Raw genomic sequence first — 14,163 nt, forward strand, 5'->3', positions numbered from 1 at the left:
AGTTGTTTTTTGGGGTATCTGTACTTTACTCTACTATTTCTATTTTTTATAACTTTTACTTCACTACATTCCTAAAGAAAATAATGTACTTTTTATTTTCCCTGACACCCAAAGTACTTGTTACATTTTGAATCCTTAGCAGTACAGGAAAATGGTCCAATTCACCCACTTATCAAGAGAATATCCCTGCTCATCCCTACTGCCTCTGATTTGGCGGACTCAATAAACACAAACGCTTCATTTGTAAATTATGTCAGCGTTGGAGTGTGCCCCTGACTATCCGTAAATTAAACCTTTTTTTTTAAATTGTGCCGTCTGGTTTGCCTAATATAAGGAATTTGAAAATATGTGTAGTTTACATTTTGATACTTAAATATATGTTTGGAATTACATTTACTTTTGATACTTAAGTATATTTAAAATCAAATACTTTCTGATTTTTACTCAAGTAGTATTTTACTGGGTGACTTTCACTTCAGTCATTTTCTCTTAAGGTATCTTTCCTTTTACTCAAGTATGACTATTGGGTACTTTTTCCACCACTGACATGCCTATATATGCCCACTGGGGTGTGGTTTATGGAGCGCTCTTTGAAATAAGCGCTCGTGTTGTCATATACCAACGGATCAAGTAATCTCGCCACACCGGCCCGCCAGTTAGGCAGGAAAAGCTAGATTAAAGACAATGTATGCTTGATCCAAAAATGTAGTCGGAGGCTTCATATGGAGCGCCTTTCATGCTAATTTGTATCCACTAGCTAGCTACTACTAGTAGAGGGACTAATTGAATGGCACTGCATGGTCAATCTGACATCTGCATTGGCCGTGGAGCATTTAGGGTGATACGGTCTCTGAAAAGTCAGGTCATTCATACTTTTTGCGCTTCGCTGAGTTAGTTCTATTGGCACGCTAACTTCACGATAAGTTAAGCATTTTAGCTAACATTACTATTTTTATCTTCCTGTCACACAAATGTCGAATCCTTTCTCTGTGCTGCAGTTCAACCGGCTTTGTGCTGTGAATATATTTGGGGGAAGTGTACTTCCAGGTATGAACAAAAGGAAAACATTTCAATAAAAAAATGGATATATTTTATTTATTTTCTGTTACTCTATACCAAATTTGGAAACCATAAACAAGAACATTAGTTGAGATCCAATTTTCAACTAGAAAAATTCTAAAATGATTAATTTCCTAATTTGACCTTGCCGAGATGAAAGGAAATACAAGTTATCCATAAGCACAGGGACTCACATGGATGGGCATTCATAACATTCCATTGCAGACAGACACTGTAGGCTACAACCAGGACTGGGCCTGCTAACTGACATATACTGTTCAATATCAATTCAGTTGAGGAGATACCTTACTTAAGTGTTTCAATTGCACTATTTTATAAAAACATTTTGAAAAGAGAATTCATAGAGCTGTGTGAAGTCAGTGATCACAGAGAATCACTATGGGCCAGTGGGCCACAACAGTTTAAGCTACTGTCTGCATCTCACTGGCATATTAAGGGGCCTGGGGGACCATTGGTTGGTAGATTGTTTCATGACCTAGTTTGATGTGCAATTCCACCAATTTACATGAAACCGTCAAAAGAGACCACAAGTGTCATATTATTTGCCTTCTATATTTCTCTACCCTTCGGAAAATGATATATCAAGTCTAGCACATAAGAATGAATAACATGGTTGAATATGAGATAAATAACTTCTGGCAATGTTTCCATTCATCTTTATTAACATAGCGTTGTCAGTACATGGGCATGAAAGGTTACAAATGCCTGATAATCATATAAAAAAAACATCACAATCATGGTCCTCACAGTATCAACTAACAAAACTAAATTATGTTGCAGTAACACATAGGCCTATAATTGTTTACACACTGGTAAGACGACAGCAATTAAAGACTATCATAATTGAAAATATATTTTTCAGCTACATGATATCATAGTGGCTGTTTGAATAAAAAGGCACAAGCAACTGCAAGAGATATATTTCTTTAGTAAAAAGGGCAAATAGGGGACAGAACTAGCTGGCTCACAAGACTCCAAGCAACTGCAAAGCCACTGCGATGGAAAGAATGATGACTCCAAAATAACCAATGTACCCATAGGCACCCTTCATCCTCTTGGCTGGATCTGGGAGGGGGGGGGGGGGGGGGGATATAATTATTATAGTTTACAGCCATTTATAAAATGCTGAATAAGAGTGCGATTCTTCCAATCATTACCTGCTACCATTTTGCAGAATGTGGGGATATTTCAACACATTTCACAAAATACAGCTGTAGTACTAATTTTCATAATGGTATACAATAATGATGAAATGCAGTTATGGTTGAAATACTAAATAGTTGCTAAAAGCATATCTAATCTACAAGGAGTGTATTGGGAGTTTAACCTTTTTCACTCATGCCCTGTGACCCTGTTTGTGAATTATTGAATGGAAACTGGCTCAAAAGTAATAAACAAAGATAAGAGGTGTTGATGTCATGATGTGCAATGTCATTACAACAGATGGTCTTACCTCCGGTGTAGTAACCCCAGGCATAGGAGAACCTGCTGGTGACCCAGATGGCTCCCAGCACAGCTGCAGAAGTCTTATAAGTGGAGGGATGAGTGATTGGATAACAGTAAAAAGGGTAAAACACAGAGTGAGGAAGTAGGACAGTGTAACAGCCAGTGAACTGTTAAATAGAGAAGACGCTGAATCATTGTCACAACACCAGTGAGGTGTGGCCTATACTAGTATGTGCTGTCGTTGGTTGTGTAAAGAGGACAGAAATGCAGCACATGCTGTCAATGATCATCCAGAGAACATGGTATGCCACTCCCACTTGGCTTACTTATTATCAGAAAATTACACTGGTGATAAAACTTTCTTTAGAAGCGTTTATCTATCAGTATTTACACAGGGAAAAGGCCAATAGTGCACTGTGTGTGAGTTGACAAAAGAATGCTGTTCAATTAGGTAGTAGCATGCAGTAATTTGGAAGAGGATTTAGAGGATTTTAAAATGGGCAACTACTAGTTTCTGAATGTGGTTGTGAAAGAGCCACTCAAATGTAAGCTGACATTAAATCCAACCCATGTGTGTGGAGGTGTAAGTGATGTAACCTGGTAATGCTGGTTTGTGTAAGCAGATACGTACTGGATAGACAAGAGCTGCAATGGTTTGAAACACAAGCCACTGTGGGTAGACCTCTAGTGTGTTCTGGTGGGCCCTCTGGATGCAGTTGAACACCTGCTCCTTGTCACTGTACATGGTAGGGTACTGCCCAGTGGAGGAGAAAAAAAGTCAGTGAGAAGTGGCATAGTAATACTCATTTTCTCTGAGCTCCTGTACCAGCAATAGGGATAGTAGTAGCCATCTACTACAACTGCATCATCATCGTTAGGATGGAGTAGGGGTGCATTAGGGCCAAGTTCTTGGAGACAAGATTCAAAATACTTGACATAATGGAAGAGGTGAAAGACATTAACATATACAACGTCTGCATCATCAGGTGACCTGTATTTCTCATGTACACATTGTTGTTTGCATAACAGACTACTTATTATACATAGCGCAGGTCAAGTTCACTTCAATGTGTTTTGCTTTAGCCCCAAGTACATAGCACCTCAAGTACGGTCAAGGCAAGAAGTGACCGACTGACATTGAATGAAGCTCCCAATTTGAGCAGGATTGGAATTCGTTTATATAAACTCGGGTCAGATCAGAAGAAGGCTATGTCCAGACGGATTACAGTGCTAAAATGTACTTATCTGGCATTGCAACACAATTATTTAATTTCTGCATCATCATCATCCAGAAACGTCATGTACTTACTTTCACATCGTATTTCTTTCTGGCAGCTCCAACCTTAACACCAAGATAACTCAACATGATCCAGCTATAAAAGTATGTAAATATGACATATCCGAAGCTTGATGGCAAGAGCTCTAGAATTTCCATTGTAAAAGAACACAGCAAAATAACAACAAATTTTTAATTCGAGAATAACCTCCGCCTGTATTCACGGCTTGTTTATGCTGCTGATAACAAGCAGGGGAGCGGTTATGTATGCTGTTCTCTCGCGATATTTATTTTCTCGCGCTGTGTTTAGTACGATCCATGTTTTTATACGATCTATTATGGTTCATACTGCTTGTACGGGTTGCTTGCCAGTAAACAGTAAACTCGTCCAAAACAATGTCTACGTTTTAATGCAACTCCGGTGTATTGGAAATAAACTTTGTTTGTAAACCACATAATGTGCACTCTATTTGGGAAAGATTTACTCATCACCCCACCGTCCTAACGGCTGTGGAAAGTGCATAGAATATGCGCAGTGCCTGTGGCAAACTGACCCTCAAGAACAAGCGGAATGTTTCCAAGCGGAAGGGGTTGCAGGGTGGAATTTTCAAGAGCGACACTCGATGACCTAGGCCGACTTCATTTTATGACTAGTTGGTTGGTCAAGCAGCAGACTAAACTCCACTCCATCATAGTTTATACACCATTTCAATAATAAAAAAATAAAAATCCAAGATAGATCACAGCCTGTCGTTTCCAATGGGAGCAAATTAATCAGTGGGCAGAACCAACTTCAATTGGCAAATACCTACTCAATGGTCACTGGCACGCTGGATAAGTGTGCAGTTCATAGATTAATCCCGATTTCAACTGTACGGGCCAGAAGGCATTTTATCGATGGCAATTTGAATGCACAGATACCGTGGCGACCCGTCATTCATTTGGGCGGCAGGTAGCCTAACGCTTAGAGCGTTGGGACAGTAACCGAAAGGTCGCTGGTTTGAACACCCGGGCCGAAAAGGTGAAAAACCTGTCAATGTGTCCTTGAGCGAGGCACTTAGCCCTAATTTGCTCCAGGGGCTGACCCTGTAGGTAGGCCGTCATTGTAACTAAGAATTTGTTCTTAACTGACTTGCCAAGTTAAATAGATTCAATAAAATACAATTCAGGGATTTAGCAAAAAACTCAAATGTGTTGCCTGTTTTGAAATCAAATATCTACTGTAGCTTTGGAGTGATCATGTCAACATCATACTTTCAAAATCTTAGCTAGACAAGCAGTCAACATGAATCAAGTTGACAATCTACTGGCAAATCCCCTTCAATCCTTGTCATATGAAGAACAATTTATGATAAAATGTGTCGGTGCTCATCGGCCAAGTTGGAAATCGCAAATTCAACAATGAGTGGCTTGGAAGGAATAAGTGTCTAACTAAAAGCATTGCAAAGCAATCACTACCCTGCTATTCAGTGGAGAAGGTGTGTGGTCCAAGTCAGGGTTTAAGGGTCTCTTTTCCAAGCTTAAAAGGATAAACATTCACACGCAACACCATGGGCCAGAAAATATTGAATACATTGGCCATGCTGTCAATCTAGCATGACTTCTGCCGCATTCAAAACAAATGGAAACTTGGAAATCTCAGACTTCAGTGAGTTCAAGACAACTTTTGAACGGTCATCCAACTCGGAATTCCAAATCTGGGACTCGGACTTCTTTCTAGAGCTCCGACCTGAAGATCACTGACGTCATGATTCAACCTTGTTTTTTCAGAGTTCCTAGTTGTCTTGAAAGCACCATGAATCCAGAGAATGCCAGACTTTGATGACAAAGTTTGATGACACAATTTGCCCACAAGGACCACCGCGCCACCTTCCTGTTCAAGTGAGCCCAGTATAACAAGTTGAGTCCAAAAATGTATTGTATGCTGTTGCATAAATGATGTAATATGCCAGGAGATATGTATACTGTAGCTAAGAAAGTAATACTAAGTGTATGTTGTGTAGTAAGCTGTTAGTAGAGGTCAACCGATTATAATTTTTCAATACCGATACCAATTATTGGAGGACCAAAAAAAGCCGATACTGATTAATCTGACGATTTTTATATATATATATTTGTAATAATGACAATTACAACAATACTTAATGAACACTTTTATTTTAACTTAATATAATACATTACAATTATTTTGTCTCAAATAAATAATGAAACATGTTCAATTTGGTTTAAATAATGCAAAAACAAAGTGTTGGAGAAGAAAGTAAAAGTGCAATATGTGCCATGTAAAAAAGCTAACGTTTAAGTTCCTTGCTCAGAACATGAGAACATATGAAAGTTGGTGGTTCCTTTTAACATGAGTTTTCAATATTCCCAGTTAAGAAGTTTTACGTTGTAGTTATAGGAATTATAGGACTATTTCTCTCTATACCATTTGTATCTCATATACCTTTGACTATTGGATGTTCTTATAGGCACTATAGTATTGCCAGCCTAATCTCGGGAGTTGATAAGCTTGAAGTCATAAACAGCGCTGTGCTTCAAGCATTGCGAAGAGCTGCTGGCAAATGCAGGAAAGTGCTGTTTGAATGAATGCTTACGAGTCTGATGCTGCCTACAACTACTGAGTCAGACTGTTCTATCAAATCATAGACCTAATTATAATACGATAAACACACAGAAATACAAGCCTTAGATCATTAATATGGTCAAATATAAATAAATAAAACGTTTATTCTTTCAGCGAAATACGGAACCGTTCCATATTTTATCGAATGGGTGGCATCCCTAAGTCTAAATATTGCTGTTACATTGCACAACCTTCAATGTTATGTCATAATTATGTAAAATTCTGGCAAATTAGTTCGCGACGAGCAAGGCGGCCCAAACTATTGCATATACCCTGACTCTGCGTGCAATAAACTCAAGAGAAATGACAATTTCCATAGTTAATATTGCCTGCTAACATTGCCTGCTAACATGAATTTCTTTTAACTAAATATGCAGGTTTAAAAAAAATATACTTCTGTGTATTGATTTTAAGAAAGGCATTGATGTTTATGGTTAGGTACATTCGTGCAACGATTGTGCTTTTGTTATATCATCACCCGTTTGGCGAAGTAGGCTGTGATTCGATGATAAATCAACAGGCACCGCATTGATTATATGCAACGCAGGACAAGCTAGTTAACCTAGTAATATCAACCATGTGTAGTTAACTAGTGATTATGTGAAGATTGTTTTTTATAAGATAACTTTAATGCTAGCTCAAAACTTACCTTGGCTCCTTGCTGCACTCGCGTAACAGGTAGTCAGCCTGCCACGCAGTTTCCTCGTGGAATGCAATGTAATCGGCCATAATTGGCATCCAAAAATGCAGATTACCGATTGTTGTGAAAACTTGAAATCGGCCCAAATTAATCAGTCATGCCGATTAATCGGTCGACCTCTAGTTAGTAGCCCATGTTCCGCAACCTAATCATTTGGTCACTTTCCCCCCTCATAACTTAGCATACAGTTCTGACTTGGTGGTGCACATGTAGCCTATAGCCTGTTTTAGAGAAAAATGTAATCATCCAATATTGTAAAAGCTTTCATTGTTTGCTTATATGCCCCCTTTATTTATCCTACAGTTCTGACTTGGTGTACAGGGAGAATACTATAAGAACGCTGTACATTTCAAAAGTGATGAACCAATAAATCAAAACCCCAAACAGCAAGCAATGCAGATGTAGAAGCACTAATGGTTAGGAAAAACGCCCTAGAAAGGCAAAACCTAGGAAGAAACCTAGAGAGGAACCAGGCTCTGAGGGGTGGCCAGTCCTCTTCTGGCTGTGCCGATTGGAGATTATAACAGTACATGGCCAAGATGTTCAAATGTTCATAGATTACCAGCAGGGTCAAATACTAATCATCACAGTTGTTGTAGAGGGTGCAACAGGTCAGCACCTCGGGAGTAAATGTCAGTTGGCTTTTCAGAGTTCGAGACAGCAGGTACGGTAGAGAGAGAGCGAGAGAGAGTCGAAAACAGCGGGGCTGGGACAAGGTAGCACGTCCGGTGAACAGGTCAGGGTTCCATAGCTGCAGGCAGAACAGTTGAAACTGGAGCAGCAGCATGACCAGGTGGACTGGGGACAGCAAGGAGTCATCAGGCCAGGTAGTCCTGAGGCATGGTCTTAGGGCTCAGGTCCTCCGGGAGGAGAGGGAGAGAGAGAGAGAATTAGAGGGAGCATACTTAAATTCACACAGGACACGGGATAAGACAGGAGAATACACCAGATAACAGACTGACCCCAGCCCCCCACACAAACTATTGCAGCATAGATACTTGAGGCTGAGACAGAAGGGGTCGGGAGAAACTGTGGCCCCGTCTGACGATACCCTCAGACAGGACCAACCAGGCAGGATATAACCCCACCCACTTTGGCAAAGCACAGCCCCCACACCACTAGAGGGATATCTGCAAACCACCAACTTACTACCCTGAGACAAAGCTGAGTATAGCCCACAAAAACTTCCCCCACTGCACAAACCAGAGGAGGCGCCAACCCGGACAGGAAGATCACGTCAGTGACTTAATCCACTCAAGTGACGCACCCCTCCTAGGGACAGCATGGAAGAGAACTAGTAAGCTAATTACTCAACCCCCGTAATAGGGTCAGAGGCAGACAATCCCAGTGGAGAAAGGGGAACCGGCCAGGCAGACAGCAAGGGCGGTTCGTCGCTCCTGTGCCTTTCCGTTCACCTTCGTACCCCTGGGCCTGACTACACTTAATCATAGGACCTACTGAAGAGATGAGTTCAATAAAGACAAAGGTCGAGACCGATTCTGAGTCTCTCACATGGGTAGGCAGACCATTCCATAAAAATGTAGCTCTATAGGAGAAAGCCCAGTCTCCAGCTGTTTGCTTAGAAATTCTAGGGACAATAAGGAGGCCTGCGTCTTGTGACCGTAGCGTACATGTAGGTATGTACGCTAGGTCTAAAATCGGAGAGATACGTAGGAGCAAGCCCATGTAATGCTTTGTAGGTTAGCAGTAAAACCTAGACATCAGCCCTAGCCTTAACAGGAAGCCAGTGTGGAGAGGCTAGCACTGGAGTAATATGTTCATATGGTTTATTTATTTTTTGGATCTAGTCAAGATTCTAGCAGCCGTGTTTATCCGGGTAGCCGGAAAGTAGAGCATTGCAGTAGTCTAATCTAGAAGTTACAAAAGCACAGATTAGCTTTTCTACATATTTGGACAAAAAGTTAGATTTTTGCAATGTTACGAAAAGCTGTCCTTGAAATATTCTTGATATGTTTGTCAAAAGAGAGATCAGGGTCCAGAGTAGCGCCCAGGTTCTTCGCTGTTTTATTTGAAACGACTGTACAACCATCAAGATTGTCAGATCCAACAGAAGATCTTTGTTTCTTGAGACCTAGAACTAGCATCTCTGTTTTGTCTGAATTTAAAAGTTAAAAAAAATGCTGCCATCCACCTCCTTATGTCTGAAACACAGGCTTCCAGGGAGGGCAATTTTGGGGCTTCACCATGTTGAATCGAAATGTACAGCTGTGTATCGCCCGCATAGCAGTGAAAGTTGTCATTCGGAAACAATGTTATCACCAAGAGGTAAAATTTATAGTAAAAATATATAGTGGTGGTCCTAAAATGGAACCTTGAGGAACACTGAAACTTACAATTGAGTTGTCAGAGGACAAACCATCAACAGACATGAACTGATATCGTTCCGAAATATCTAAATCATGCCAGAACTTTTCCATGTAGACCAATTAGGGATTTCAATCTCTCCAAATGAACGTGGTGATTGATAGTGTCAAAAGCAGCACTAAGGTCTAGGAGCACGAGGACTTATGCAGAGCCTTGGTCTGATGCCATTTAAAGGTCATTGAACAAATAGTTATTGACTACGTCCGTCCTAGCTCGCTCTTTAATGTATTAATCAAAATTACGGATTGCCTCTTATCCGCTCGTCGTCCCCTTATGCCATAGTTTGTACATCTCAATTGTCAGTAGAAACCACATTTGTTTAAGCAAGTCAGCCATATCAGCTATGTTTTTTTAAAAGGCAGTAAATTAGGCTGAATGAACTGTTTCGCTGCCAGACAAGTCTTCACTGATAGCCAGGTGTAGCAGTGGTAAGGATTCACTCCATGGTGCTGAAAAGAAAGCTCTGCTGTTGGGGCAGCTTTATGTAGGCCCTAACAGTTTGTCACTGTTATAGTGCAATTAATGTATTGTTTTAGTGCTGTGTAGTGGCTTTGCTGGCATGCATAAAAAAGTTTGCCCCACCAAGATTTACATGCTAAAATCGCCACTGCGTGACGAGATCCTGAGGCCCATTGTTGTGCCATTCATTTGCCATTATCACCTCATGTTTCAACATGATAATGCACGGCCACATGTCGCAAGGATCTGTACACAATTCCTGGAAGCTGAAAATGTCCCAGTTCTTCCATGGCCTGCATACTCACCAGACATGTCACCCACTGAGCATGTTTGGGATGCTCTGGATCTGGGCCATCACCCAAGTTTCATAACGTTTGAGGCTCAGTCCTGAAGACCAGGGGCAGAGGAGTTTGTGGGTCAGAGGAAAAAAGGGCCTTTTCTAAAATAATTTCCTGAAATTCTACGTCATTTTACATGACTGGACACATTACAATAATATATTTTTATTCCAAGCAAATGACAAGAATGACAAGCTACTCCGACATTCACATACTGAGATCAACAAAACGAAGGACACATGTCTTAAATGCAATCAATTGCGTAGGCAAATAAAAAGAGTGGGTACACAGATTTTAGGCCTACAATATGAGGAAATCCTAGTCCACCAACTTCCCAGTGGCATTCACCTATTCAGACTTTTCCCCCAGTTGTATTTTGAAATATTGCAAAATACCTTCTAGCTGCTGCCTGCTGTTCATTGACATCCACAACTCAACAATCAGCTGTTTTATATTTGTCGTGTGGAATGCCCAATTGCAGGATTCCCGACTGGAGACTAGGCCTATGTGCTCATTATGTGACAAAACACAATCTACAGCATTTCAAAAAGCTATTGATCCTATGTGGCTAAATTATGCTGGTGTAGTATTTTCAATTATTTAATTTATTTATAGAGACAGTAGTAATTATATCATTTGGTAAATGTATTTCAATTTACAGTTGAAGTCGGAAGTTTACATACACTTAGGTTGGAGTCATTAAAACTCGTTTTTCAACCACTCCACAAATTTCTTGTTAAATCAAATGAAATTGATTTATATAGCCCTTCTTACATCAGCTGATATCTCAAAGTGCTGTACAGAAGCCCAGCCTAAAACCCCAAACAGCAAGCAATGCAGGTGTAGAAGCACGGTGGCTAGGAAAAACTCCCTGTTAACAAACTATAGTTTTGGCAAGTCGGTTAGGACATCTACTTTGTGCATGACAAGTCATTTTTCCAATAATTGTTTATAGACAGATTATTTCGCTGTATCACAATTCCAGTGGGTCAGAGTTGACTGTGCCTTTAAAAAGTTTGGAAAATTCCAGAACATGTCATGGATTTAGAAGCTTTTGATAGGCTAATTGACATAATGTGAGTCAGTTGGAGATGTACCTGTGGATGTATTTCAAGGCCTACCTTCAAACTCAATGCCTCTTTGCTTGACATCATGGGAAAATCAAAAGAAATCAGCCAATAAATACAATTGTAGACCTCCACAAGTCTGGTTCATCCTTGGGAGCAATTTCCAAATGCCTGAAGGTACCACGTTCATCTGTACAAACAATAGCACACAAGTATAAACACCATGGGACCACGCAGCCGTCATACCGCTCAGGAAGGAGACGCGTTCTGTCTCCTAGAGATGAACGTATTTTGGTGCGAAAAGTGCAAATCAATCCCAGAACAACAGCAAAGGACCTTGTGAAGATGCTGGAGGAAACAGATACAAAAGTATCTTTACCCACAGTAAAACGAGTCCTGTATCGACATAACCTGAAAGGCCGCTCAGCAAGGAAGAAGCCACTGCTCCAAAACTGCCATAAAAACTACGGTTTGCAACTGCACATGGGGACAAAGATCGTACTTTTTGGAGAAATGTCCTCTGGTCTGATGAAACAAAAATAGAACTGTTTGGCCATAATGACCATCGTTATGTTTGGAGGAAAAGGGGAACGCTTGCAAGCCGAAAAACACCATTCCAACCATGAAGCACAGGGTTGGCAGCATCATGTTGTGGGGGTGCTTTGCTGCAGGAGGGACTGATGCACTTCACAAAATAGATGGCATCATGAGGCAGGAAAATTATGTGGATATATTGAAGCAACATCTCAAGACATCATTCAGGAAGTTAAAGCTTGGTCGCAAATGGGTCTTCCAAATGGACAATGACCCCAAGCATACTTCCAAAGTTCTGGCAAAATGGCTTAAGGAGAACAATGTCAAGGTTTTGGAGTGGCCATCACAAAGCCCTGACCTCAATCCTATAGAAAATGTGGGCAGAACTGAAAAAGCGTGTGCGAGCAAGGAGGCCTACAAACCTGACTCAGTTACACCAGCTCTGTCAGGAGGAATGGGCCAAAATGTACCCAACTTATTGTGAGAAGCTTGTGGAAGGCTACCCGAAACGTTTGACCCAAGTTAAACAATTTAAAGGCAATGCTACCAAATACTAATTGAGTGTATGTAAACTTCTGACCCACTGGGGATGTGATGAAAGAAATAAAATGCTGAAATAAATCACTCAATTATTCTGACATTTCACATTCTTAAAATAAAAGTGGTGATCCTAACTGACCTAAGACAGGGAATTTTTACTATGATTAAATATCAGGAACTGTGAAAAACTGAGTTTAAATTTGGCTAAGGTGTATGTAAACTTCTGACTTGAACTGTATCTGCAGCAATTCCAGCACCGCTTCCTGCAGCACTGTTTTCTTCCATGCGCTGTGCCTTTCCCAATGATAAATAAATTAAATCAACACTTATTAATTCATTAAATCGATTGTAGGCCTTATAACCTTTTTAAACAATATGTCAAATTACTTGAATCACCTATGGGAAAGTGTACAAATGTTTATTCGCATCAGTAGGCTAAGTGACTGAAATGCATCAGAAAAGTATTGGAAAGTTCAGGAAAACATCGGGAAAGCTCATCGGGTAGGCTAGAGGCCTAGTGTGTGTGTGTGTGTGTGTGTGTGTGTGTGTGTGTGTGTGTGTGTGTGTGTGTGTAGAGAAGATCTGCATTGCTTTCAATTGATAAACTCATGAGCTCTTTATCACCTCAACTTAGCTAACATTTCCCAGCCTTATTGTAACCAAATATCCAAACGGAGATTCAGTGAAAACAAAAATCTGACATTGATTGATTTATCAAGCTGCTCGTCTCATAGCAGCGCAATGAAGGTGTCCCAGTGCTGGAATTATCAGTTGACCACACGTCATAATTGCTTTACATTTATTATAACAATTTCTGTAGTGCTATTTTTTTTTAGGTAGCCTACAGGAGCACCATTTTTATTATTATTAAGCCATCATTTCTGAATGAAAGTTGGTACTGACATGAAGCTTATTGTATAAAATAATTTTAGAATATACATACAATGCATCTTCCAAATTGCGGGATAGCCACTTACAGTATGTGTAGGCAAAAGGAATTTTTTTTTTGGAATACCCAGAGTCACGTCAGGTGGAAACCGGGCACCGCTCATCACCTGGCCAATACCATCCCTACGGTGAAGCATCGTAGTGTTAGCATCATGCTGTGGGGATGTTTTTCAGTTTCAGGGACTGGGAGACTAGTCAGGATCGAGGCAAAGATGAATGGAGCAAAGTACAGAGATCCTTCATGAAAATCTGCTCCAGAGCACTAAGGACCTCAAACTGGGGGGAAGGTTCACCTTCCAACAGGACAATGACCCTAAGCACACAGCCAAGACAACGCAGGAGTGGCCCAGCCAGAGCCCAGACTTGAACCTGATTGGACATTTCTGGAGACCTGAAAAAATCTGTGCAGCGACGCTCCCCATCCAACCTGACAGAGCTTGAGAGGATCTGCAGGGAATGGGAGAAACGCCCCAAATACAGGTGTGCCAAGCGTGTAGACCGACCAGCTCGATTTGGTCTTATGTAGCAAAATGTGAAATTGTGTTTTTTTACATTGGATAAAAGTAGAGACTCGGAGTTTCAAAATGGTATATCATATACTACAGTTGAGGAAAAATGTGAAAGTAATTCTGCTTTGAATGTTGATCACCTTATAACCCAAATTTTGAGAAAATGTTTTATTAAACATACTGGAGAGCTCTTTGTCAACACCCATTCAGCATAGTTCACACCCTCTTAAGCCTTAGCCCCACCCATCTCTTTAA

The 14,163-nt window shown here is 40.6% G+C and overlaps 1 protein-coding gene across 1 annotated transcript; it reads right to left on the reverse strand.

The window, feature by feature from the left end:
* Positions 1-1,720: 1,720 nt before the first annotated feature.
* Positions 1,721-4,059, reverse strand: mgst3b (microsomal glutathione S-transferase 3b). The gene is made up of 4 exons (XM_029730404.1): positions 3,836-4,059; positions 3,158-3,280; positions 2,534-2,606; positions 1,721-2,145 (listed from the first exon to the last, which is right to left on the reverse strand). The coding sequence occupies exons 1-4, from the start codon at positions 3,959-3,961 to the stop codon at positions 2,045-2,047; spliced, it is 423 nt and encodes a 140-aa protein (XP_029586264.1). The 5' UTR covers positions 3,962-4,059; the 3' UTR covers positions 1,721-2,044.
* Positions 4,060-14,163: the final 10,104 nt, after the last annotated feature.

The sequence above is a fragment of the Salmo trutta genome, chromosome 33, assembly GCF_901001165.1.
Source record: "Salmo trutta chromosome 33, fSalTru1.1, whole genome shotgun sequence".
Lineage (NCBI taxonomy): Eukaryota > Metazoa > Chordata > Actinopteri > Salmoniformes > Salmonidae > Salmo > Salmo trutta.

Excerpts from the sequence above, each read along its gene's own strand:
- mgst3b (XM_029730404.1), bottom strand. The coding sequence starts at position 3,961 with ATGGAAATTCTAGAGCTCTTGCCATCAAGCTTCGGATATGTCATATTT. Across the intron at positions 2,607-3,157 it reads TTGCAGCTCTTGTCTATCCA|ACTTCTGCAGCTGTGCTGGG; the intron begins GTACGTATCTGC and ends TCCACTTATAAG. Across the intron at positions 2,146-2,533 it reads CTGGGGTTACTACACCGGAG|ATCCAGCCAAGAGGATGAAG; the intron begins GTAAGACCATCT and ends CCCCCCTCCCAG.